Source organism: Mus musculus, chromosome 8, assembly GCF_000001635.26.
Source record: "Mus musculus strain C57BL/6J chromosome 8, GRCm38.p6 C57BL/6J".
Classification (NCBI taxonomy): Eukaryota; Metazoa; Chordata; class Mammalia; order Rodentia; family Muridae; genus Mus; species Mus musculus.
This window is the reverse complement of record NC_000074.6, coordinates 105,855,093-105,880,441: the sequence shown is the minus strand read 5'-3', so window position 1 is coordinate 105,880,441 and position 25,349 is coordinate 105,855,093. Positions and strand designations below refer to the sequence as shown.

At 47.9% G+C, this 25,349-nt stretch overlaps 2 protein-coding genes across 4 annotated transcripts; both read right to left on the bottom strand.

The window, feature by feature from the left end:
• Positions 1-39: 39 nt before the first annotated feature.
• On the bottom strand, positions 40-19,909 carry Nutf2 (nuclear transport factor 2). 3 transcript variants are annotated; one of them, NM_001357229.1, is made up of 5 exons: positions 19,731-19,909; positions 4,784-4,908; positions 4,017-4,088; positions 3,834-3,932; positions 40-1,637 (listed from the first exon to the last, which is right to left on the bottom strand). In NM_001357229.1, exons 2-5 carry the CDS (start codon positions 4,880-4,882, stop codon positions 1,524-1,526), a joined length of 384 nt encoding a protein of 127 aa, NP_001344158.1. In that variant the 5' UTR covers positions 4,883-4,908; positions 19,731-19,909; the 3' UTR covers positions 40-1,523. The 3 variants fall into 3 exon arrangements, with proteins under 3 accessions (NP_001344158.1, NP_080808.1, NP_001344159.1); NM_026532.4 differs by having other exon boundaries at positions 19,737-19,909; NM_001357230.1 differs by lacking the exon at positions 19,731-19,909 and adding an exon at positions 19,286-19,567.
• Positions 19,910-23,491: 3,582 nt separating this feature from the next.
• Positions 23,492-25,339, bottom strand: Thap11 (THAP domain containing 11). Its single transcript, NM_021513.2, has one exon. The coding sequence runs from the start codon at positions 25,079-25,081 to the stop codon at positions 24,164-24,166; it is 918 nt and encodes a 305-aa protein (NP_067488.1). The 5' UTR covers positions 25,082-25,339; the 3' UTR covers positions 23,492-24,163.
• Positions 25,340-25,349: the final 10 nt, after the last annotated feature.

Genomic DNA, 25,349 nt, shown 5'->3' with positions numbered 1-25,349 from the left:
CCACACGGTAACTTCACGTTAGGAATAAAGAGACCATAGTTTACAAACACCTCTTTATTGCAGACATTTCAGGCACAGGTACATGGAAGAAGCTGTATTGCAGATTTTATACAGGGTGGATTAAGAGGCAGCTGGCATCTACCTCTCTCCCACCCCTACTTCCCCCAATACACAGCAGCTAGAGATCAATCCCACTGGAACCTTCTGTGTAGCGTCCAGGACTATGCTGGTCTAACCAGGCAACCTGTGGAGTATGTGGAAATCTTTACTCTCCCCTCACAATGCAGGAGAGCAGGGAGAAGGGCATGTTCAGGTGTGCCTAGCCAATCCTAAACCCCAAATCCTGGGCTTGGTTCTAGCTTGCAGTTGCTATTTTAGTAGCTTTATACTATCCAGAGGTCTCAAGGATGAAAAGCTATATCGGTACTGAGCAAGACCTGTGCCCAGACTAAGAAACAGGGCAGAAACTGCCATACTAGTTAAGATTTCCTGGGATTTGAAGAGTGTATGGGGTATGTGGAAAGTAGGAAGATGGTGTGTAAATGCCCTGCACAGGTCTTGAGGGGAGAGTTAGAGCACTCCTTCACACTGCTTCCTTCCAGTGTGGAATTTATACTCCACCTAATGGCGCCTGGCTCTGATATCCCAAGCAGGCAGCACAGCATCTCTCGCTTTGCTTGGGGAATGTGGGCATCTGCATGTCACTTATTTTGGGTATAGAGCAGGCCCCTACATTTAGGACTTCAACCCAGAGGGTATAAATATGGGAAGCCATATTTGCTAAGGCCTTTCTAGCTGCTACAGAATATCTACCCTGCTACTAGACCCAAATCTACAGAGCAGAGGCCACAGGTGGTATCAGACAGAGCTGACTGAAGAGCCTTCAGTCCAAGAGAAGCTTCAGGCCAGGCCTGCGTTCCAAAACCCTGGGGCTGGAGAGAACTCTGCCCCGGCCCGCAGACATGCGAGCTTAGCCACTTGAGTGAATCTGCTCCTTGCAGTAGGTTCTGTTGAGGTGAGGCAGATGGGGGTGGGGAAAGTGAGACAATGGGCTGGAACTGTTGATGCCCAGCCAACTACTTAACTAATTAAAACAATTTAAACTGTTAAGAAAATTTTTGTGGTTTTATTGTATCATGAGGCATTGAAACATCTGAACAAATCAATATCTGGGCGGTTGGTGAGGCAGCTGCTTTCTCCTTCACTTCTTTGGGTTACTAGAGCAACTTGTCAGTAGATTAAAAAAACAAAACAAAACAAAAAATAAAACAAAAACAAAACCCGACAATCGTTTGCATTACTTAAGTCTTTCCAAGGCATGCGCTGGTACAACACAAACTTCCTGTCAGATGCGACTAGTCTAGCATCCAAACATCATGCACAACACCGTGGTGACAGAAGCGCCCTGCACCCGCTCCCGCCTCGGCCCTGCTCGTTTGTGTATGATATTTGGAGCATCTGGAGGAGTGAGCTAGGATTGGGAAGAGGGAGGAGGAAACAGCGTGACTGTGGCCAGGAGGAGGTCAGCCGAAGTTGTGCAGGGCAAGCCTGAACATGTCATTGGTGCAAACCCAAGCATCGTTGATGTTCTTTAATAGAAACATCTGGTGGAAACCCATGATGGGATCTTCATCAGCCTGTACGAAGGGAGAAAGAACAGATTCAGTGAAGGGGCTAAGGAACGGAAAGGATGTTTAATGGTAGTACAACCTAGGGATCAGGTACTAATTATCTTAACACTGAATTCCAGTACAGAATAGGTATTTGTGAACGTGAATTACTATGTGGGAAACTGCTGGTCACATAGGTGTCAATAAATGGCTACTCACATGTATATTGAAAGGCAGCACACTTTACCACTTAGCTAGGCAGCAGAGCAGAGGACTTGCCTGTCTTTTAGCTCAATGTCTCAGGGCAGAAGTGATCAAAAATTTTAAGGAATCTTGAAACACTATTATTTATTAATTTATCCCAATCAGAAGAAACTACTGATAAATGGTTTACATTTTAAAACTGAGTTCACATTGGGCCCAGTGGCACATACCTCCTGTCAGTGTGTATATGACAAGGCTATTTAAAACAAGCAAACCAGGGCTGGAGAGATGGCTCAGTGGTTAAGAGCACTGACTGCTCTTCCAGAAGTCCCGAGTTCAATTCTCAGCAACCACGTGGTGGCTCACAACCATCTATAATGGGATCCGATACCCTGTTCTGGTGTGTCTGAAGACAGCTACAGTGTACTCACACACATTAAATGAATAATTAATCTTAAAAACAAAAAACAAAAAAACAAACTAGCAAATAAGCCCGGCTCCCCCAAACAAATAAATACAACACACACAAATTTCACAAGAGGATCAGAATTTTATAAGGCATTGGAATAGGATGGGGAATGACCAGCATAACACTGCAATAGAAAGAGGCAGACCCCAAACTCTAACTACAATTCAGAAAAGCAGGATGAGGCCTAGTGTGTGCACGCATGCTACGGCTGGGCCACTCACACCAGTAGGGATCTGAAACTCGGTGTGAAGTGCCTGGCACTCATTACTGCTTATTACTCCAGCCCAAGAGCGGAGGGTGAGCTCCTGGAAATGCCCCGCAACCCCGAGGGCCGACTTGGTTGCAGGTTCTGGGCAGAGCGTTCTGAAACGGCAAGAGGAACTGATAGAAAAGTAAGGTGTAGTCCAGAGAGCTACGGCCTGGCCAAGAGGTCAGGCAATCTGTCCTGCTCTGTGAAGAGGCTTTTGGCAAGTGCCTGACTATAAGGATGACAGGTAAAGGAGGGGTAAAGGAGACAGGCACAGTGACACACACCTTAAATGGCTAGAGGCTCTTTCCCTACAACCCTGGTGACCTGAGTTGGATCTCTGGGACCCATGTGAAAATGAAAGGAAACAAGTTGTCCTCTAACCTCCGTCTGCGTATTATGGCATAATACAACCATTAAGGACACATATAATATATATTTTTTCATTTTCTTTTTCTTATGGGAAAAGGGAAATAAACAAGGTGGGACTTCATTTGCTTTGAAGGTGGAAGAGCCAGCTTGGGCCAGTCATGGTAGTACACTCTTTTCATCTCAGTATTAAACAGAGGCAGAAGGATCTCTGTGAATTAGAGGGCTTGGTCTACACAGCAAGACCTTGTCTCAAAGAGAGACTGTGGGAGCACCAGCTTGGGAGGTAGCATTGAGGGCTATCTGAGGATTATCTCTATCTAAGTGCCCAGTCAGCAGGTCCATCTATACCTCAGGATGACACAAGAGTTTGGCCCAAGAGTTTGACAGGACAGCTACATCCTGCTCCTATTCATCTTGCCCCCTTTCCATAATAGCTCTAGACCAGTGCTCGTCACTAGAACTTTCTGCAACTACAGCCACTGACCACAAGCACTATACAACTAAGGAAGTCCATGTTAATTTAATTAGCACAATTTAAAATTGTATGGAGCCAATCTGGAATACAGAGCAAGTTCTAGGCCAGTGAGGGGTACACAGTGAGACCTGACCTCAAAAAATAAAAAAATAAAAAAATAAATACGTAGATATAATTGTGGGGCCAAGGGAGCGGCTCGATGTAAGAAAGCATCTGTCCAGCCTGTACACAATATCCAGCACCAAGGAAAGTCGGGAGCGGGGAAGGTAAAGGCCAGCTACAGTTCATGGCTGTTACACTAAACAATGCAGGGCTAGGCAGCCACTTTGATGGGTTTGGTTTTGTTTGGACAGTCATTTTGGACGTCCCCCCAGTAAGTAGGTTACATCCACAGAGAAGGCACAGAGCTCTGCTTTGCCTGCCTACTCCTGCCCTGAAACACAGTGGCACTGCTACCTTGAGCTGGCCCACAACCATGCTGATGATGCAGCTATCTGGTGTAGGCTGGTGGTCCTGCGCCGTGATGCTATGCTGAATTTTCTGGAACGGAAGGCTCTGCAAGAGAAAGAATGGGAGGTAAGCTGGGGGCAGAAGAGGCATTAAAGGAGGCGCCTGGTCTCAGTTCTGGACCCTACTCACAGATAGCTTCTCCACAATGGCAGCTTTCCCCTGGAACTGCTGTCCTTCCCATGTAAGGCATGATGCATCAATCTAAAATGTGTAGGAAGGAAATACAGTCAGGAGGGACAGTGAGAGGGACTGGACAGTGACAGAGTACCTGTCCTATGTGCATGAAGGCCTGGGTACAATCCTCTAACTCATAAAGACAAATTATATCATCTAGGATGAATTTGTTCCAGCTCCTAAGATGCCTTTATTTCCAAGATTTCTGAATGAACCCTGACATTCTGGAAGAGATAACCCTGACAACTTCTGATGGCTCAACCAGGATCTATGGTGACTCCTTCCTATCCTGAGTAGATCCATTTGCTTAGCCTGACTGAATGCCCCCGTGTTGCTGAATCTCAGGCAGCTACCTGAAGAATGAATCAGAATAAATTATCATTAAAACACGAAGCAATGCCCACCTAGAAGAGCCCTTGGGGTAACTATTCTATCCCCACAGGCACTCAGATGCTCTGGCCTCAAAAGAAGCTGCACATAGGAACCCCCAGAAGCCAGCGCTGCACTGAAAATGTTCATGGCTGCTACCTCCCAAGGATAATGAATCCTAATCTAGACTTGGTACAGAGACCAGGTATCCTAAGGGCTTCATGACCTGATAAAGTGCCAACCACATTGAATGACAAAGCCCAAACTCCTTGTCCAGGATCCCACAGTTGCTACTCTTGCTATCCACACTGATCCCCTAGGTTTTTGTTCTGGCTCTCACACTGGAGACTTACATAAATTGCGCCTAGTTGGGTTCTGTCGTTATCAAATAACTGGTAGTAATGTTGAATAAAGCTGGATCCAATCTGCTCCCAAATTGGCTTGTCTCCCATCCTGGAGGGTCACCCACCTCTGAGACCTGCAAGACCAGCAAGACCAAGACAGAAATGTTAGTATCACAGAAGCAAGAAGCAGCCTGTCTTCTCCTAGCCTCCTCATGCAGGAAGATCTCTGTTGATACCCGTTCAGGGTATGTGACAAGCTGGGGGTCTCACAGACCTCACCCAACCCTGACCAGTGGTAGGGACCACATTTAGCCCATCTTCTAAGGACCTCTAGGTTGATGACAGGGTGCCACATACAAGATGGTTGAGGCAATACCCGGGGTGAAAGAAAACCAGAATAGGCCCTATGTCCAATAACTGGAGAAGAAGGAACTAAGCACCAGCCCCAGGTCCATGTCTTCCTTTCATCCTTTCAATAACCTCCAAGGCCACAGTTGCTGCTGCTCTACCCACTAATCAGACCAGGAACTACTCATGTTTCTGTGTAGAACATTTCTCTTTTCGCCTTCAAGCTTCCAATGTCTTAGGGATGTGATGATGGTGATGGGGGGTTGGAAGGACACATGGTTTCTAAAGACTCCATTGCTGGCCACAGCAAGTCCCAAGGAGCCACCTAACACCTCTGAGACCTGGTGATTCTTGACCTGGTCTTTGCTGGTGTCAGTTCTTCAGTGACAAAGCTATTCTCTACTCATGTCAGAGCTGAGAAAGGGAAAGATAAATGAAGGCATGAATGGGCGCATCCTGTCTCACCACTACCCCGCTCCTGAGGAGTGTCTCCATACAGCTCGAGGCCACCATCCCAAAGACACTGATGAAAACCCCACGTTGGCTTTGTTAAAGCCCTCCAAGAGAAGGCAAGCGCACTCACTTCCTGTGGCCGAGAGCCCCATCTGCTGCTCTGTATGGTTCTGACTCAGAGGAACACATACTCTGTCCTGAGAATAGGTCTGAGACGTAACAGTACGAGGGAAACTTCACCCCAGCAGAAAAGCATTCGTTGTGGTAGGAGCTGATACACGGCACTGCTTCTAGGGCTCCCACATCCTCCTCTGCAAAACTGAAGACAGTAACTCCAGCTTGCTGGTGGTTATGTAGCTTACCATGCTAAGTACTAAGTCTCTATGACCTCACCGAAGGCCAGAGGAGCCAGCAGGAAGGGACGGAGTAAAGGAACAGAGATGAATTCAATCCTCCAGCCTAGGATACTCTAGCCAATGAAAGGCCAGGAAATGAAGCCAGTTTTATTTTAAGTTCCCTAGGAGGTAGCTGTACTAAAAATAGCAACTATGCTCAGATGACTAAGAAATGTCCAGGAAAGCCTAAAACAAGCAGAGGAGAAAGCTTGGATCCAGCCATGCCCATACACAGGAACACAAGGTGTGTCCCAGTTCACATTTGTAGCAAGAAACAAATCAACAAATGAAAGAAGCATAGAATCTACAATCATTTTCACATGCAGTTTTGGTCACATTTCTAAATTTCCAAGAAATGTACATATTTCCTACCCTTACATTTCTACACCTTCTACCATAGTATCCACTCAGCATGTCCCAAACTGCAGAAGCCAAGATACTTAGTCCAGTTCCCAAGAGCTCTCAGGGAAAGCTGCAGGAAGAATGAGGGTCAGACTTCCTTCTGCTCTCAACCCATATTAAGGGGAAGACCTAGAAAAGAACACACCAGGCAGAAGAAACAGCACCACCAACTATGTGACAGCACCAAACCAGCTGACGGATGGAAACTGGGACATCAGAAAAGGAAAGGAAGGCTGAGAGAAGAGAAACAGGCTAGCGTGTGCTAAGACAGTGGGGCAGCATAGGAAATAGGAGGGTGTCTTTTTCTTTTTCAGTAGTATTGTCCTATCTATCTTATTTACCCAAAGTATCTATCTGGGAAAGAGTCTCACTAGGCTGACCTAGAACATGCTATGCAGACCAGACTGGTCTGTTTCCATCTGACTTTGCCTCCTGAGTTTTATTAAAGAAATGCACACACTACCATGTCCAGCTAGGTAGGGTTTTGTTTTGTGTTTGCTTCTTTTGAAGCAGGGTCCTAGTATGTAGCCCTGGCTGCCCTTGAGTTTGCTATGTAGATCCACCTGACTGCCTGCAGAGGCGTACACCACCACACCCAGCAGTAGAGTAAGCTAACTCTCTAATAGGAAAAAATCTCTGGCTAAAGCAGTAACAGAGGGACAAAATGAAACACCGGTCCACATCGGCAGCATAAGGACTGGGGAACAAGAGAACTTAGGAGTTCTCAGAGAGGCGAAAAGGAATCTTCAAAACTGGATAAAGTCTGGCCTGGTACTACAAGCCTATAATGCTAGCTACTTGAAAAGCTAACTTAAGAAGAACCCTGGTCCAAAGCTACAGAGTGAGTTCAAGGCCAATTTGGGTAACTTAGTGGTATCTTGTCTCAAAATAGAAAATAAACGAAGGCCTGGGTGGAGAGCGCTTGCCCAATATACACAAAACCTTGGGTGTGATCCTGAGCAATTCGAAGACCAGATCTAAGTGGCATATGCCTGTAACACCAAGACTTGGGAAGTAGAGGCAGGAGGATCAAAAGTCCAAGGTGTCTCTTGGCTACACAAGGAATTAAGAGGTCAGTCTAGGCTAGAAACAAAGTTTCAAAAACAAAACAAGACAAACTAACAAAAAACAAAACCAAAGACTGCATAAAGACCTTTGCTTTAAGGAAACCAAAGGCAGCCCCAGGAGCCAACACCAACTTTACTCCAGGTCTGCCTGACTGTGCACTTATTGCCATGGCCTGAACATATGACATGTGATAAGGTTCCCATGTCACCATGCTGTAGATATAAGAAAACGTAGGAGAGGTTGAACAATGCAGAAGGGCTCACCTAAAGTTTATTCAGATATCAGGGCTGACATGGTCTTGTCTTACTGAACCCTAAATTACAAAGTTGGTCACATGCTCCCTTTACCACTGTAGCCATTGTCTAAAGCTGACCCTAAACTAGGCTTGGTATTGCCTTCCTCCAGTTCCAGCACTCAGGCAGGCCAGGGCTACAAGGCAAGACCCCTCTTAAAATAAGCAGCCAGGAACATGGTACATCCTATAATTCTAGCACTTGGTAGGCTACAGTAGGACTGTTGTAGTTCCGGGCCACTAGACTGTACAGTGACACAACTATTTCAAAAAAATAAGATTCAGTTGTGATGGTACAGGCTAACCCCAGCACTTAGAGGCAGAGGCAGGAGGATCTCTGTTGAGTTCAAGGCCACCATGGTCTACATAGTGATATCCAGGCCAGTCAGAGCTATGTAGCAAGACCCTGTAACTTACAAACAAACAAACAGAACCAACCAACCACGGGACTAGAGAGAGCACTCAGCGGTCACTATTGTTTCCTGCTCTTCTAGAGGATCCTAATTTGGCTCACAGCATCTACACTGGGCGTTGAACAACTGCTTGTAACTCTAGCTCCAATGATACCTTCTTTTGGCCACACAACAGACATACAAAAAAACGCAAAAACCAAAACCATATAACACAAACTGCTAGTGTGACATATAATCGTAATCCCAGCTTTTGGGATGCTGAGGTGGAAAGATTGTTGGAAGATCAAGGCCAGCCTGGGGAGCAACATAGCGAGTTGAAGACTAGCCAGAGCTAGAGTGAAAGCCTAGCTAAAAAAAAAAATTCTGGAGCTGGAGAGATGGCTCAGTGGTTAAGGGCACTGACTGCTCCTCCAGAGGTCCAGAGTTCCGATTTCCAACAACCACATGGTAGCTCACAACCATCTGTAATGGGATCTGATGTCCTCTTCTGGTGTGTGTCTGAAGAGAGCTACAGTGTGTTCATATAAATAATAATAACAAATCTTTAAAAAAGAAGAAGAAAAAGAAAAATGCAAGATGGGGCTGGAGATGGCAGAGTGGTTAAAAGCTTTGGCCTTTCTTCCAGAGAACCTGGGTTCACGTCCCAGCACCCACATAACCTCTCCAACTCTGATGCTCTCTTCTGGCCTCCAAGGGGAGCAGGCTCATACAAAACACCCATACAAATGAAATACATAAAAACGAGATGAAGCAGGGCACACCTTTAATCCCAGCCCTCAGGAAGCTGAGGTTCCCAGAGTTTGATAGTAGCCTGGTCTACACAGTAAGTTCTAGGTACCCAGAGTTACACTAGACCCTGTCTCAAAAGCAAAACCAAACAAAGCCAAAACAAGAAAGAACAAGACGAACAAAGAGGATCAGACCCTATAGTTGTGCTGTTGGTAATCTATGCCCATCCCTGTCTTGTTGGCCATTCATTCTGTCTGCATCTAACATCACACACACACACACACACACACAGACACAGACACACAGACACACCCACACACACACACAAAAACAGGCCCAGTGGTTGCTCACCAGGACTTATGTGAATGTCATTTCCTGGGCTGGATACAATGTCTTGCTTGGTCAATTCTTTTTTTTTTTTTTTTAAAAGATTTATTATATGTAAGTACACTGTAGCTGTCTTCAGACACTCCAGAAGAGGGCATCAGATCTTGTTACAGATGGTTGTGAGCCACCATGTGGTTGCTGGGATTTGAACTTCAGACCTTCGGAAGAGCAGTCGGGTGCTCTTACCCACTGAGCCATCTCACCAGCCCGCTTGGTCAATTCTTATTCTTCCTCCAAGACACTGATCAGACCTATTTGTTTGTCAACTCATTACCAGGCAGCAGTGCTGACCCACCTCAAGTATAAATCCCATCAACTTTCCTGGATGTTTTGGAATTTACTTTGTAGAGCAGGCTGGACTCAAACTCAGAGAGCCAACTGCTTCTGCCTCCCAAATACTGGGCTTAATTAAATGTGTGCCCACAACACCTGGCTACCTGTGCCAACTTTCACGCACATAATGGTTACATATCCTTCCCTACTACAGAATGTACAGCACAGCAATTGATTCAATTTAAACTTACAGTTTAAAGACAGCATGCCTGAATCTAAAAGGCGGCAGAACACAGAGGCCCTTCCCATCCACATGCAGGACTCCCTGGGGGAGGGAGGGTCCGGGACAGGGCCGAATGCTTCCTCAGAACATGGGCCAGAAAGCCCTGGGCGTGTTCTTAACATGTTCACTTGAAAGTAAAACCCCGAAACAAAGGACTCACAGATGCAGTCTCACATCAGGTTAAGAACTAACCTTTAGGGGCTGGAGAGATGGCTCAGCAGTTAAGAGCACTGACTGCTCTTCTCTTCCAGAGGTCCTGAGTTCAATTCCCAGCAACCACATGGTGGCTCACAACCATCTGTAATGGGATTCGATTCCCTCTTCTGGTGTCTGAAGACAACTACAGTGTACTCATATACATAAAATAAATAATTCTTTAAAAAAAAAAAAAACCTCTGTTAAATATTGACCTAAAAAAAGCTTCATCTGCATTTTTAAATCTCAAGGGTCTCCAATAGCAGTGATCTGCACATCATGGAGATGCTGGTCTCAAAACCAGGCATAGATCAAGCAGAGAGAGAACTGTGCAAAGAACCTTATGTGCACTCCCCAACCCTAGCAATACTCATGAGAGATGAACCAAAGGAGACCCAGTAAGCCCATCAGCTCAGGAGCTGCTCGGTAGAATTGGACTGTCCAAGTTTGGTGGGCCTCAGAGCCAGGACTCCAATGACAACCTGAGTTCTCTTAAGAGATAAAAATGAGCAGACTGAATCCGTGAAACAGGAGTCTCTAGGCATGAAGTCCTCAACCTCTGAGAGCAGCAAAGCAGGCCGCTCTCAGAGATTTTTACTCTAAGGGCTAAAGATGGACATATGTAGTAGTTCATGCCTATAATCTCAGCACTCAGGAGGTCTAGAGAGGAATACTGTGTGAGTTCTAGGCCAGTCTGTGCTAAGAGATGCCTTGTGTCAAAACAAGCAAGCAAACAATGAATATCATCAGGAGACTACAAAGATGACTCGGCAGTTAAGATAATTTACTGAACACCTAGGTTAAACACCTTGGCTCAGCTCCCAGCATTCAAGTATTGACTACCAACCAACTAGAATGCCAGTTGCACAGGATTCAAAACTGGCACCTGTGCACACCTGCATGTCCACAGTGCATGGACAGACATGCGATGAGAGCAGACAGGTGAGAAGGGTCAGAAGTCTGGCAAGATGACTCCGTAGGTGAAAGCATTTACTACCAAACCTGTTGGAACCAACACGGCAGAAGTAAAGAACAGATAGCTCCAAGTTGTTTTCTGACTTTTGCATGCATTGTAGCGTACCCCCTCCCCACAAAACGTAATAAGGTAAAATAAAAGGGTTGGGGATATAGTTCAGTTGTGGAGCACTTACTTTGTGTGAAGCCCTGGGCTCCTCCAGCCACACCCACATCCACATGCAGGGTAGTAGCCACCCTAGACAGGAAGGTCCAGCAGGGCACCTGCCTGTCCTTCTGTTTGGCTGTAATGGTACACACTCATAATCCCACCACTTGGGAACTGAAGGCAGAAGGATCAGGAGTGTAAGGTTATATTTGACAACATAGGGAGAGCAAGGCCAGTCCAGACTACAAGAAATAAAGCAAAACCGGAAAACCCTGCATGGTTAAGAGCACTTATTGTTGCAAAGGACCTCGGTTCAGCTCCCAGCACCCACACAGAGCCTTACCATCTTCTTGGGCACCAAGCACAGCACTCATACACATAAAATAGTAAAAATAAATCTTAAAGTAGTTTTTAAAAAATCCTGCCTCTCACTGGGCATGGTGGCGCACGCCTTTAGTCCCAGCACTTGGGAGGCAGAGGCAGGCGGATTTCTGAGTTCGAGGCCAGCCTGGTCTACAAAGTGAGTTCCAGGACAGCCAGGGCTATACTGAGAAACCCTGTCTTGGTGGGGAGGGGGAAATCCTGCCTCTCTAGTCTCATGATGTAGAATCCAGAATATGTAACTCAGGATCTGTGGTCTTCCAATACTTCCTAGTATGCCTGGGTCCAAGTGTATGCAGGGCAGAGGAAAACTTGCAGGAGTTGGTCTCTCTTCTCATCACTTGGGTCCCAGGAACTGAAGGCAGGCTTAGCAGCACACACCTTTCACCCACTAGGCTGCTATTCCTCCTGCACAGGACTTTATCCCCCGCCCCCAGGAATCTTAAGCAAGGTTTGATGCTGTGACTCTCCAGCCCAGTCCCTCACTGGTTCTTAGACCCAGACCTGTTATCTGGGCCCCCTGGCTGTCTAATCTTGACTTTGCCACCTACTTTTTTGCTAGTTTTAGAACAGATGGAGGCCTTACACTCTTGCAACTAGATACCTGGTACTCCGTCACGTGTCAATTCAATCAAATGTCACCTCTTCACTGGTGCATTCGCTGACCACATTTCTTTAACGGGTTATTTACTAGAGCAGGGCAATCACAGTGGCGACACCAAGCTAATCCCAGCAACCATTAGCAATCAGTCCTGTAACTGCTCAAAGAGGGATGGGAGTCTTGTGAGCCCCTCCCCTTTGTGGTGAAATATCAATGGCCCAGTGTTATGAAGGTACCCATTGCTACTGTGGGCTCATGAGTGCCTCATTCATGCTGTGTCCAGAAAGCTGGTTACTCACGTTTTCTCCTGTACAGGTTTCTCAGCATTCACCCTGCCAGAGCACCATACTTTATTGTGCTTTGAATCCCTGACCAGGGCATTCTTAATGTTTCTATTGTACCTGGCCCAGCCTTCAATCACTTTTGCTAACTAAGTGGATGAATGTGTGGGAGCCTAACCTAAGCTGGCTGTTCTCTGCTCAGTGACCCATGTTCTCCTTCACCCACACCTTGTATCTAAGATGTCAGGAAGTGATCCTTTGATCCATTTAGCTACCTGAGTGACATGTGGCAAGTGGAGCCTGGCCCCAACCCTTTCTTTCAATCCGAAGGCCCTAGTCACCTCAGGGACAGCTATGGCAGACACACAGACAACTCCTTCAAGATCTGGACGTTAGGCTTCTTCACTTCTCCCTTGAGTTATTGTCTTGTTTTCTCATCAGTAACTTGGGCAAATTAGGGAGAAATTAACCAAGGTGGTAAAGAAGAACCCAGTGGTAAGGAGTTATCATCAGCCTCTAACAGAGAGGCTACACAGGGGGGCATTCTCGACCCAGAAAGGGCAACTGCCCAACCCACCACTCCATTGCTTCGAGTTTAGAGACATTTTGGTGCACAGGTGATTAGCCCAGGCAGAGCCCTTTCCCAGAACTGACATCTGAAGTCTATATATTCCTAGCACCACTTGGACCTTTTCCTATGCCTGGAGGCCTCCAGAGTCCAGACTGACCCAGGAGCTGAAGCCTGAGGCCTGCGTTCCATACTCTGCTCTGCACTTACTACCCCAGTGACCTCCCTTTCCCAGGTAGTTGCACAAGATCTCTAAGGCCCTAGGCTTTCTTTAGCTTCTATTTGTGAACTGAGTTTCAGGGCTTGAACGCTCTGAAGAGGCACCATGGTAGGGAGTGAGGCTCCTCAATAACTGCTTCCACCGTCTTCCACTACTATCCTTGGCCAGCACTGCTGTGATACCACGAGACTGAGCAGAGCCAAGGAAAGGACGGAGTCCACAGATGGTAAAAGGACCCTTCTTCTTTCCTGTGTCCTCTGACTTGAGCCTCACAATGAACTGGTCCTACAAGGTTGGTATAGTTATTTTTACCTCAAAAGCCCCCTTGATGGCTGGAGAGATGGCTCAGAGGTTAAGAGCACTGTCTGCTCTTGCAGAGTTCAATTCCCAGCAACCACATGGTGGCTCACAACCAGCTATGATGAGACCTGGTGCCCTCTTCTGGCCTGCAGGATACATGCAGGCAGAATGCTGTGTGCATAATAAATAAATAAATCTTATTAAAATTTAAAAAAGCCGTCCAGCACAGTCAGCCCTTGAGTACCCATAGATAGCCAGGATGAACAGGGAAGTAGTAGTTACCCCAGCAGCTGAGAGCCACGATGGCAGAAGCACACAGGGAGCAAGGACAGTCCATGCTTTTCTTCCCGTCTCATATCAGCAAGCTCCAGGCGCCCAAGGATAAGAAATACCTGAGCATGTGCTCAGTAGCTCACAGCTGATTCACCACAGGGACAACCACGAGCTTGCATTCTCTCCCATTCTCCAGGTGATGCGGCCCATACAGATCCTTCCAGAGGCAGCAGGCTTTCCTGTTTCTATGAAGGTTGGGATTCAGTTGGAATTGGTAGCACAGGCCTGGAGGCCAAGGATGGAGGATGAGAAAGGGCAGCCGGGACAACCTAGTGAGACCCATCTTTAAAAGGTTAAGAGAGCGCCAGGGATGGGATGCATGCATGGATCTCTGTATGTTCAAGGCCAGACTGCTTTGGGTTCCAGGACAGCCAGGGCTAATACAGCTCAAAAACAAAAAACAACCAAACAACAACAACAAACCCCAAAACAAAAAGCTTTAAAGGGTTAGAGTTGATGTGGTGAGAATTCTGGAATTTTATTTCTTTAAAAAACAGAGCTGCATGTTGGTGGTGACAGCACATGACATTAACCCCAGCCCTCGAGGCAGAGGTAGGTGCATCTTTGTGAGTTCAAGGCCTAGCCTAGTCAACAGAGTGAATTCCAGAACAGCCAAGGCTACAAAGTAAAACCCTGTTTGAAAGGGGGAAAAAAGCCAAAACAAAACAAAACAAAAACCACAGAAATAGTATTATGTTCTTGTTTTGTACCCCAGGTGTGGGATACGGGGATACTTCAGACTGTCCCAGCGGCTGGCTATGATATGCTGGCTATGATATGCTTCGTTCTCTAGCAGAGGTATGGCTTTTGCCAGCTGCAGATATAGCATAGTTTCTGCGACTGTGTGACATTTGGAATTCTGGGAACTTTTCAGAGGGTAAATGCTATATCTCACCCCCCTCTATTCTTCTTTCTCTCCTATCTAGTGATAGGGGTTGAAAAGAGGTGGAGAGGAGATATCAAGGTGGGGGGGGGGCTACAAAGCAGCAAAAACCAGCTATGGTTTAGCATTAATAATTACAAAATAAAAACTGTGGTTCAACTGAGGTGGAAAATAAGAGGGTAAGAGAAACAATTCACTGGTAGAGTACTTGCCTACTTTACCCATTAAGCCCCAGATTCAATCTCCAAGAGCACAAAACAAAGGGGCGTTGGGGGCTGGAGAGATGGCTCAGGGATTAACAGCACTGACCGCTATTCCAGAGGTCCCGAGTTTAATTCCCAGCAACCACATGGTGGCTCACAATCATCTGAAATGAGATCTGATGCCCTCTTCTGGTGTGTCTGAAGACAGCGACAGTGTGCCCACATACATTAAATAAATAAATAAATAAACAAAACAAAGGGGAACAGGGTAGCACTGAGGTGACTCAGCAGGTAAAGGCAAGGCACTTTGCTAGCCACTCTGACAACCTGAGCTCAATCCTCAGGGTCCATGTTGCAGAACAGATTCCCACAGGCTACCCTGACTTCCATGTATACTATGGCGTATGTGTGTGAGCAGACACAACCACAAAATGAATACATAATAAGAGCTGAGCCATAGCTCGGTGGTTACGAGCACTTAGTACTTTTGCAGAGGACCCAGGTTCAGTTTCCACCACCCACATGGTGGTGCACAACAACCTGTAACCCCAGTTCCAGGGACCTGTCTCCCTTATCTAATTTACTAGCACTTGCACAAATGTGATACATTCTGGTATACACAAAGTAAAATGAATCTTTAAAAGAATATATATGTATATATACATATATGTATATATATATATATGTGTGTGTGTGTGTGTATATATATATGTATGTATATATATACACACACACATATAAAATGTTTTTAAAGAAATGTAAAATATTCGAAAACTAACTTTATTGTCTGGCCACTCCAGAGGTGGGGAGCAGAAGAACAGGATGGATTTCAAGGAAAAACTGATTGTCACTTGATCCAAGCTGCTCAAGGGGGAGTCTCTGTTAAGTGAGATGTTACACACCCATATTTCAGGTAAGGGGAGAGGCCAGACTATGTCTGTGACACTCCTAGGCATTCTGAGAGTACCTGGCCCCTGCCAGGCATTTTGCCAGTCACTGGACCCACTAAAGTTTTGCCCTCAATGCTCTCTGGCCTGTTAAAAGCCCCCTCTTCTGCACAGCATCAAGAGTCCTTGCAGTTCTCTCCAACTAAGCCCTCAGCACACAAGGCCAGCACTACTCCCTCATCTTTCGTACTGACACCTTTCTCTAACATCAGGAATAGACAGGATTTGTGCTGTTCCCCCACCACTCCCCAGCCTCATCCCAGAGTCAAACATAGAGAAAGGACCAAAGAATGGTTGTGGAACAGAAATCTGAATACTCAGAGGAAAAAACAAACCTTGCTCCTGTCAAATAAAATGCTAATATCCAACTAAGGGAATCCTGAAGCTTATTTTGAGACATGGCCTCATTATATATAGAACTGACTGTCCTTGAACTGTATTTCTGTTTTTCGGGACAAGATTTCTCCGTGTCCTAAACTTGAACTATAGACTAGGTTGGTCTCAGCCTAGAGATCCATCTGCCTCTGCCCAAGTGCTGGGATTAAAGACGTGTGCCACCATTTGGCTGGTCGTGAACTCTAGCCTCCTGCCACTCACCAAGGGATAAGATTACCAGAGTCTTCTGCATGACCCTCAGGCACAGGTGCGTGCCTAAAGGTCAAAAGAAACCATCAGAGGTCGAGCTCTTGGGTGGAGCCAGGCTGACAGCCAGCAAGCACCAGCAAAGCTCCTGTCTGCTTCTGACCATGCTGAAGTTCTAAGAGTTTGGCCAGGCTTTTAACATCGGTGTTGAGGATTCAAGCTAGTGTCTTCACGAGCAAACATTCTTACCCACTCAGCTATCTATCTCTCTTACTCTGAAGCAGTGGTTCTCAACCTTCCTACTGCCTAGACCTTTTAATAAGGTCCCTCATGGTGTGTATGACCCGCAACCATACAACTTTTATTGTTACTTCGTAACTGTAATTTTGCTACGGTCATAAACTGCAATGCTGTGTTTTCTGATGATCGACCCTGTGAAAGGGTCATTCAGCCCCAAGCAGGTTGAGGACCTGAATACTAAGAGACTGAGCACTCTGCTTGCCCAGGTCTTCGGGACCTCTTAGGCCTTTTAAGAACTGTGACACAGAAGCCAGCAACAGACCAGAGAATCCAACCTGACAAGAGATGCTTTCTGCCACGTTTTTGTTGTTATCAATGCTGTTTTTGAGGCAGGGTCTTGTCCCAGGCTGGTCTGAAATGCTTGATCACCCCTTCAGTCTCACAAGTGCTAGGACTACAGGCATATGTCACCATTTACATTTTAATTAATTAACTAATTTATTTATTTTGGTTTTTCCGAGACAGGGTTTCTCTGTATAGCCCTGGCTGTCCTGGAACTCACTCTGTAGACCAGGCTGGCCTCGAACTCAGAAATCCGCCTGCCTCTGCCTCCCGAGTGCTGGGATTAAAGGCGTGCGCCACCACCTCCTGGCTCCTGAGAACTTTTTTTTTTTTTTTTTTTTTTTTTTTTAAAGATTCATTTATTTATTATATGTAAGTACACTGTAGCTGTCTTCAGACAATCCAGAAGAGGGTGTCAGATCTTGTTATGGATGGTTGTGAGCCACCATGTGGTTGCTGGGATTTGAACTCTGAACCTTCGGAAGAGCAGTCGGGTGCTCTTACCCACTGAGCCATTCCTGAGAACTTTTAAGGAATAAGGAGAAACCCAAATTTCTTGAACACTATCTTTTTGATCCTGAAGATGCAAAAGTATACATAGCCTAGTGTTTATAAAGTTAAGGTTTGATTCCTACCCAGCACTATGAAAAGAGGGGAGAGGGAGAGGGAGAGAGATATCTCCTCTGCACACACCACCCAAAAGCTTGGAATATGCAAGCTGATCTACAGCCATAAACACAACTCATCTAAAACTGAGACAAGCTGGAGTTGGTTTTAGTTCTTTGAGGCGGGGTCTCATGTATCCCAGGCTGACCTTGAATTTCCCATGCAGCTGAAGATGTAACTTGTGATCCTCATGTTCCTACCTCTATGATGGTAGGTAAGTAAACTGGACTGCAAGCTTGTACCACCATACCCAGTTTATTCAGTGCTAGTGATCAAACAAGAAATCTATCAACTGAGTTACATCCCTGTCTCCAAAAAAAGTGTGGAAATAGCTGCTTTTAGTTCCAAGTGGCTCCTACTTCTTTGACCTTTTATGTTCTGTGGATAGTCCTTCCCAACTGCTTAGCTTAGCACACCAGGGAGTCTCTCCAGAGCCTATTGGCTAAGCCTTACTTCCATGTGCTTAACAGCTATAATAGAGATTAAGAAGCTGAGTCAGTCCATAGAAGGTAGGCCCTGGTGAGAGCTGAGCAATTTGCTTGTGGCCTTTGACTAGGGAGAATGACTGGACAGAGAACTGTACTGGAGGGGGAAAAAAAAAATCAAGTGAAAGCCAGAGCAACAGTACTGAGGAAATATTCAGGGAGCAGGGGGCGCTAAAGATAGTGGCTTTCAGCTTTCTGGCCCTAAGTCAGTCATCCTAAGAGACTGGGCACTCTGCTTGCCCAGGTCTCTGGGACCTCTTAGGCCTTTTAAGAACTGTGACACAGAAGCCAGCAACAGACCAGAGAATTCAACCTGACAAGAGATGCTTTCTGCCAAGTCCTGGGAGCTTTTCTCCACTAGTTCCTAATCATCACTCAAAACAGAAGTGCATTCTCAAAGCCTGCCTACTAGTAACTAGTCAAATACACTACATCTCCAGGAATTCAAGGTGATGGATGACCTGAGGTGCCATTGCTAAGGTACTTTCTCTAGACCCATCCAGCTTCTTGACTGTTCACAGGCAGCCCTAGCACACGTGAAGAGAAAGCAGACATCGTGACTTCTAGTTCTAGATCTACAAAACAACTTCAAAAGGCAAAAACAGTCTAAGCCAGTGCCATAGGCACAAGGCCCCTTCCACCTTCTCTGGGCTCAAAAACCTCAAGCATGGAGTCCATTTCTTCATGAATTAAATCCGACCTCATCACTTCAGTAAGGAGTCATCTTCCTGCTAACTCTAGGAGGTTCTAACGTACTTTAGAATTGGGCCCTGACTGAGAAATCTAACAAAAACACTGGAGGCTCACACAACCCACCCCAGAGCTGGAGTCTAGTCATGGATAAGATTGGAGCTGCCTCTCCAAAGATACTAGGTCCTTATTTTCCAGGACTAGCTAGAGGTAAAGTCCCACGAGGCATCCCCTCCCACCCCAGAATCCCTGCCCTTGTCCTCCATGCTGGACACTGCAGCACCGGTTCTACCGAGGTAGAGGTTAAGTTTCGTGCACTCCCAGCAGGCAATCAAGCAGAGAAGCGTTCACCTACATCCTAGCCGGGCTATGGTTTGGAACCGGGCAATGGTCCCAAGCCCCAGCAGCGGCAGGAGGGCCACCCTTACCCATGCTGGCTCTGGAGCGAGCTGGGTGGCGTTGCCCATCCCCGGATCTTCGCCGGCGGGTGGTGGGACGTGGGTCTGGGATCGGCCCGCCAACCTGCCTGCAGAGGTTGCAGGATTCGAGCAAGCCAGGCAAGGCCACACAGGGCCGGGCCCTGAGAGCTATCCTGATCGTCCGGACAAAAGAAAAAGATCTGGCCATCAGCCAAGACACAGGGTGGCCCGGACAGCCGTCCATCAGGCTCTCAGCATTCCCCGGGCCGCGGCCGCAGACAATCCGCGGTAGGCGGAGCCGCGCGCGACACATGGTGCGGGCCCCGTGCCTCTTCGGGCCGCCGTGGGGGTGTGAAGAGGGGAGGGGCCTCCCAGGGCCTCGAAGCAGAAGCTCCCGGCGGCCTAGAGCGCGGCTCCTGCGGCCCAGCCCCCGCCCCGGAGCGCTGGCCCCAACACTCACCCGTGGGGCTGGCACGATGGCGGCAGCGGCGGCGGCAACCCAGCGCGGTCTGCGACCGACTGTCCCTTCCCCCTTGCCTTCCCTCGCCCGTCCCGCTGCACTCAGGGAAACGTAGTCCCAGTATGCTCCTTATACGCCTTAGTGAGCTTAGCTAGAACTACATTTCCCAGAATGCCATTCGCAGAGGCGCAGCCACGGCTCGCAGCGCGGGAGGAGAGGCTAAGTTAGGGAGGGAGGCGGTCCGGGTGAGCCCCTGAGAATTGTGGTCTAGCGGAAGCCTCTGGAACACGGAGTTGGCGCCAGGCAAGGATCAGGTCTCGGTTGTAGCTGGGTCCCAGCTGGCTTGGCCCCGCCTAAGTGTATGTGGCCTATGGAGCCTGACCCCGCCTCCATGGGAGCCTGGTTTAGCTTGGAGCTGGCTGGCTTGTCCCAGCAGCCCCTCCCTAGGCCCCTAGTCCAAAGCCTACTCCCTTTAGGCGCCCTGGCTACCAGCTCTGCTCCTCTAGCATCAACCCACGGGGGCGAAACCCACTCCTCTCTTGTTCAATGAGTTAGCTGTGTCTCAGAGGAAGCCACTTATCCCAAAGTTGGTTGGAAGGTAACTAGGTTTTTATTGAAACTCTAAACACTCATCTAAGGTGGGCCCATAGTTGGAGAGGTTAACCTCACGTGTACAGAGAGGTATTTTTAAAAACAGAATCGTGAGGGTTTTCTTTTTTTGATTTCCAGGTTTACTTGTTTTGTTGGAGCAGACAGGGCAACTATTTTTGTTTGTTTATTTGTGTTGAGGAGGGATGAGCCACGACATGGGTGTGGAGGAGAGAAGCAGCTTTCTGGAGTCAGTTCTTCCACCATGGGGGCCTTGAAATCAGATTCTCTCAGGTTTAGCGACCCACGGAGCCAGCTCACCTTCCAACTTTAATTTTTATTGAAAGATAACTGGCGAAACGTAATTTTCCTAAATGGCCAGACTGTAAATAATCTTCCCACCCCTTCCCCTTTACTTTCAATATCCTTTTCAGTTTCCTGGGTGACACAAATATTTGAAGTAACGCCTCTCCGTCCCGCCTGTGCTGGGCAAATGGCTCTGCTACCAACCCACAGAACCACAGAAAAGGAAAATGGCTGCAAACACCCCTATCTTCCTAGTCAGAAGACTCTTTAATACTTCTGTTTTGCCCTCTTAGCCTCACCCCACCTCCTGGAGATGACTGATAAAACCAGGCTAAGCTTCTTGATTAAAGCCCCTGTCTAAACTGGGCAGTGGTGGCACGTGCCTTTAATCTCTGCACTTGGGAGGCAGAGACAGCAGATTTCTGAGTTCAAGGCCAGCCTGGTCTAAAGAGTGAGCTCCAGGACTTCCAGGAGACAGAGAAACCCTGTCTCGAAAAACAAAACAAACCAAAAAAAAAAAAAAAAGAGAAAAAAAATCCTCTGTCTATCCAGACCACTTTGCTTGGTCACTAAGAACTCCATGTTACCCTGTTGGCGACACATCAGGAGCCTGACCCCACCAAGAAAACAAAACACAAGCAAATCATGAGACAGGATGAAGGATCCAAGGAATGTTGCTAATGGGTTCAAAAGAACCAAGGTGACAGCATCTGTTCTTTGGAAGACCAGGAACTCAAGGACAGGCTGGAGAGAGAAGCCCCCATTCTAAGGGAAGGGTATTGGTTGGTAGCCTGAAAATACACTGCTGTGTTTTCACCACCTGATCACAAGCCAGAGCTAACCCTAAGAGGCCGATGTAGCTTCTTCCTAAACTGGGCACCTATACAGCACATACAGCAGCTTTCTTTTTGTTTGTTTATTTGGTTGGTTGGTTTGGTTTTTTTCTAGACAGGGTTTCTCTGTGTAGCCCTGGCTATCCTGGAGCTCACTCTGTAGACCAGGTTGGCCTCAGAAATCCGTCTGCCTCTGCCTCCTGAGTGCTGGGATTAAAGGCGTGCTCGACCATGCTTGGCTAATACTGCAGCTTTCTCAAGACCCATTTCCCAACTCAGAGCCAAAGGACAAAAAGGGAAGTAGACCCTGGTGTCTTGGGTTCACTCCAGCTTACAGTCATAGTCAAGTTTAACAGAGCCAGAGCCTAAGGAGGTAGAGTACACGCATGTCCCAACAGTCACAGAAACAGGTAATGTTAAAAGGCATCTACAGAGCTACAAAGATGAATCAATAGTTAAAGAGTACATCCTGCTGGGCGTGGGTGGCACATACCTTTAATCCCAGCACTTGGGAGGCAGAGGCAGTTGGATTTCTGAGTTTGAGGCCAGCCTGGTCTACAAAGTGAATTCCAGAACAGCCAGGGCTATACAGAGAAACCCTGTCTCGAAAAAACAAAAAAAGTCACTCAGGTCTCCCCATTAGCTTTGAGCTGAATTACTTACAACTACAGATAAAAATGCCATCTTACCTGTCCAATGTCCAATCTAAAAACTGAGGCAGCCAAACCAGTGTAGGGATTACAAACCAATTCCTTAATGCCCTCTGCTCACCTACCTCTTTCACAATGAAGGTATACGGGAATGAATGTATCTGTAACAAGTCGCTGGTGCCTGAAAGAGCCGAGGCTGCTTCTAGCTCTGGACTTCACTGGTTTGTTAATTACATCCACATGTGTTCCAGACACTACACGTCCCAAGAGGTGAGATAGTAAACAAACTTCAACTGTAGATGAGAATTCAAGAACGAAATTAAGCCCAGCATGGTGGTGCACACTTTTAATCTCAGTCAGAGACAGGTACATCTCTGAGTTTGAGGCCAGCCTGGCCTACCAAGTGAGTTCCAGACTACCCAGGGCTACAGAGAGAGACCCTGTTTCAACCCTTCCCCACCACTCCTAAAGGAAAAAAAACTATCAAGAATCTAGATGAACTCTGGGCATGGTGGCACACGCCTTTAATCCCAGCACTCGGGAGGCAGAGGCAGGCTGATTTCTGAGTTCGAGGCCAGCCTGGTCTACAGAGTGAGTTCCAGGACAGCCAGGGCTATACAGAGAAAAACCGTCTCGTAAAAAAACCAAAGGAAAAAAAAAAGAATCTAGAGGAACAAATCAATTCCCATTTCCTTTTCACCTTTTGGCTTAAAAAGTCAAGGGAAGGGATGGGAAGATAGTTGAGTTGGGAAAGTGCTTCCCTTGCAAGCATACCCATAGAACCCATGTAATACAAAAAAAACAAAACATAGGCATGGTGATGCAAACTTGTAATCCTAGCACTGAGAGGCACACACACAGATTCCCTGAGACTCACTAGCTGACCATGTGGCCTATCTCTGGGTGAGACCCAAGCAAGTGAGAAGACACCCCGCCCCACCCGCCCCACCCCACCTGCCCTTTCCAGAACTGAGGGCTGAACCCAGGGCTTTTTGTGCTTGCTAGGCAAGTGCTCTACCAATCAGCTAAGTCGCCAACCCCAAGTAGACCCTGTCTCCAGAAAAAGAAAGGGCTGTATAGAACCTCTGGCAGGCACCCCCTTCCTACACACATTGATGTATGTACACATACACAACAATCCAGAGAAACAATGATGGACAAACCAAGGCCTTTCGTGCAGCTTCCAAACTCTTCGGAGTGACCTGAACAAGGGACTTTATGAAGATCTATGTGCTTTATGGAGAAACCGGGTCCAGTTGTTTAAAGCATCTCTACTTTCTGGGCTAGCCTGTTCTTTCAAATAGGCCAATACCTATCTATATCCCCACATTTCAAGGACACTTAGCTTTAATTAAAAAAAAAAAGTCGAAACCCAAATAAAAACCTTACTTTTTTGTTTAATTTGTTTTGCCAAACAGTGAAAACTTCAGTCTAATTGTACAGAAAATAGAATTTGTAACCAGTAGCAAACATAACGAGATAAACCTAAGTCCCTGGTGAGCTGGATCTCCATCAGCAAGTCACCCAGAGCCCTCTCATAAATGACCTTCTGGGTAGAGAGGTCCTAAGAGACAGAGGCACAGATCAGCTAGTCCCCATCAGAATCACAGACTGCACCTGAACCGGGTAGCATGGAAAGGAGAAACGATGTTACTGAGATCTCTTATCACTACACACAGCAAAGCTGTCTCTGATTGCTGGCCAACCTGAAGAAGTGGTTTCCTCAAACCCACAGTCCCTTAAGAGTTCCATCTGCACCCCCTCCAGGGTAAGTTCCAAGTTCAGTGGTTCTGAAGCCTGTGTATAACCAGAATCTGCAACATAAACTGGGGAGTGAGAGACAAAGTCATAACTGCTGGTGTCACCAGATTCTGAAGTCCCCAACTCTTACTTCACGAGGAGACGAAAGAAGGTGCCAACTGACCAACTGGAGTCCCGCTGTCCTAAACCTCGGCACTGTCAACAGGAATACTGGGGAGTACAACATTTGCCTGAGGATTCCTTGGGCTGGAAGGAGTCACGAATTCTGCAGGTTTCTGGGGGGAACCATTCACATGCCGTGCTTCTTACGGATGACAGCCATGGCAAGCAGACGATCCTTCTCTCGAAGTTCTTCACGGAGCTTGGCCTCGGTGAGACGCAGATGGCGGATGCTACCCTTCATCTCCTTCATCTTCACTTCCATCAGGGCCAAGATGTCCCGCTGCTCGTTCAGCTTGCGCAGGAGCTCCTCCTCCGTGGTACCCGAGGACAAGGAGTACGAGTGGTCAGAGCCAGTGTCAGGGAAGCCCTCTTCCCCTACCACCACCAGCTGAGGGCCCAGAGTGCACTCAGCGGCCTCCAGCCCAGCCGTAGCAGCCTCTAGCTCTGAGGCGGCGGCAGCGGCGGCTGCCCCTTCAGCAGCTGCAAACTCGACTTGCACTGTGAGGTCGATGGGCTTCACATCATCTCCCGAGGGAGTCGTGGACACGGGAACCACGGATCCCGGAGCCTGGTTGCTGTCTACGGCGGCCTGAAGCGTAAGAAGCACAGCTGCAGAGGCAGACACCAGGTTCGGCTGCAACTGGGTGGTCTGGGCAGTGGAGGAGGACGGAGACGGCTGCTGCTGTTGCAGCTGCTGCTGTTGCTGCTGCTGCTGTTGTTGTTGCTGCTGCTGCTGCCTACGGCGGGCTGCCGCAGCTCCCGCAGGTCTCCGAGCTACTTTGCGCTCATTGACGCCACGCAGCGGGAAAATGGTGGGAACGCGCACCGTGTAGGTCTTGCGGCCGCCCTGAAAGTGGACGCTGCAGAGACGGTGGCCGGTGGTGGGTTGGAAGGTGGAGAAGCACCCACTGACGCCAGCACGGGACACGTTCTTGAGCCAGAGGCGCCGCAACTCAGCGTCCTTGGGAAACGTGTAGAAGTGCAGCGCCTTGTCCCGGTGTGAATTGTTGTAGCAGCCCGGAACGCAGCACGTAAAGCCAGGCATGGCTGCGACGCGCGGCCCGGCCCACCGGCCTCTCGAGCTCTTCGACGGCCGGGTCTGGCCCCTGTCTCAGCTCCTCGACGGGCGGCGCCGCGCGAGGCTCTCAGAGGCCTCTCACTATTGCCGCCCGGCGCAGTCGTCCCGGGCCGAGGCCCCGTGCCCAGAATATGGTTGCGGACCGCCCGCGCCGCGCTACCCACCCGGCCGTCCGCCTGCGCTTCGGAGTCGGCCCGGGGGACGCCGCGAAGGACCGCCTGGAAAGGAGGACTAC

Coding starts and splice junctions, on each gene's coding strand:
- Nutf2 (NM_001357229.1), bottom strand. CDS start 4,882: ATGGGAGACAAGCCAATTTGGGAGCAGATTGGATCCAGCTTTATTCAA. Junction 4,089..4,783: donor CCCAACTAGGCGCAATTTAT/GTAAGTCTCCAG, acceptor TACACATTTTAG/ATTGATGCATCATGCCTTAC. Junction 1,638..3,833: donor TGGTTGTGGGCCAGCTCAAG/GTAGCAGTGCCA, acceptor CCCTTCGTACAG/GCTGATGAAGATCCCATCAT.
- Thap11 (NM_021513.2), bottom strand. CDS start 25,081: ATGCCTGGCTTTACGTGCTGCGTTCCGGGCTGCTACAACAATTCACAC.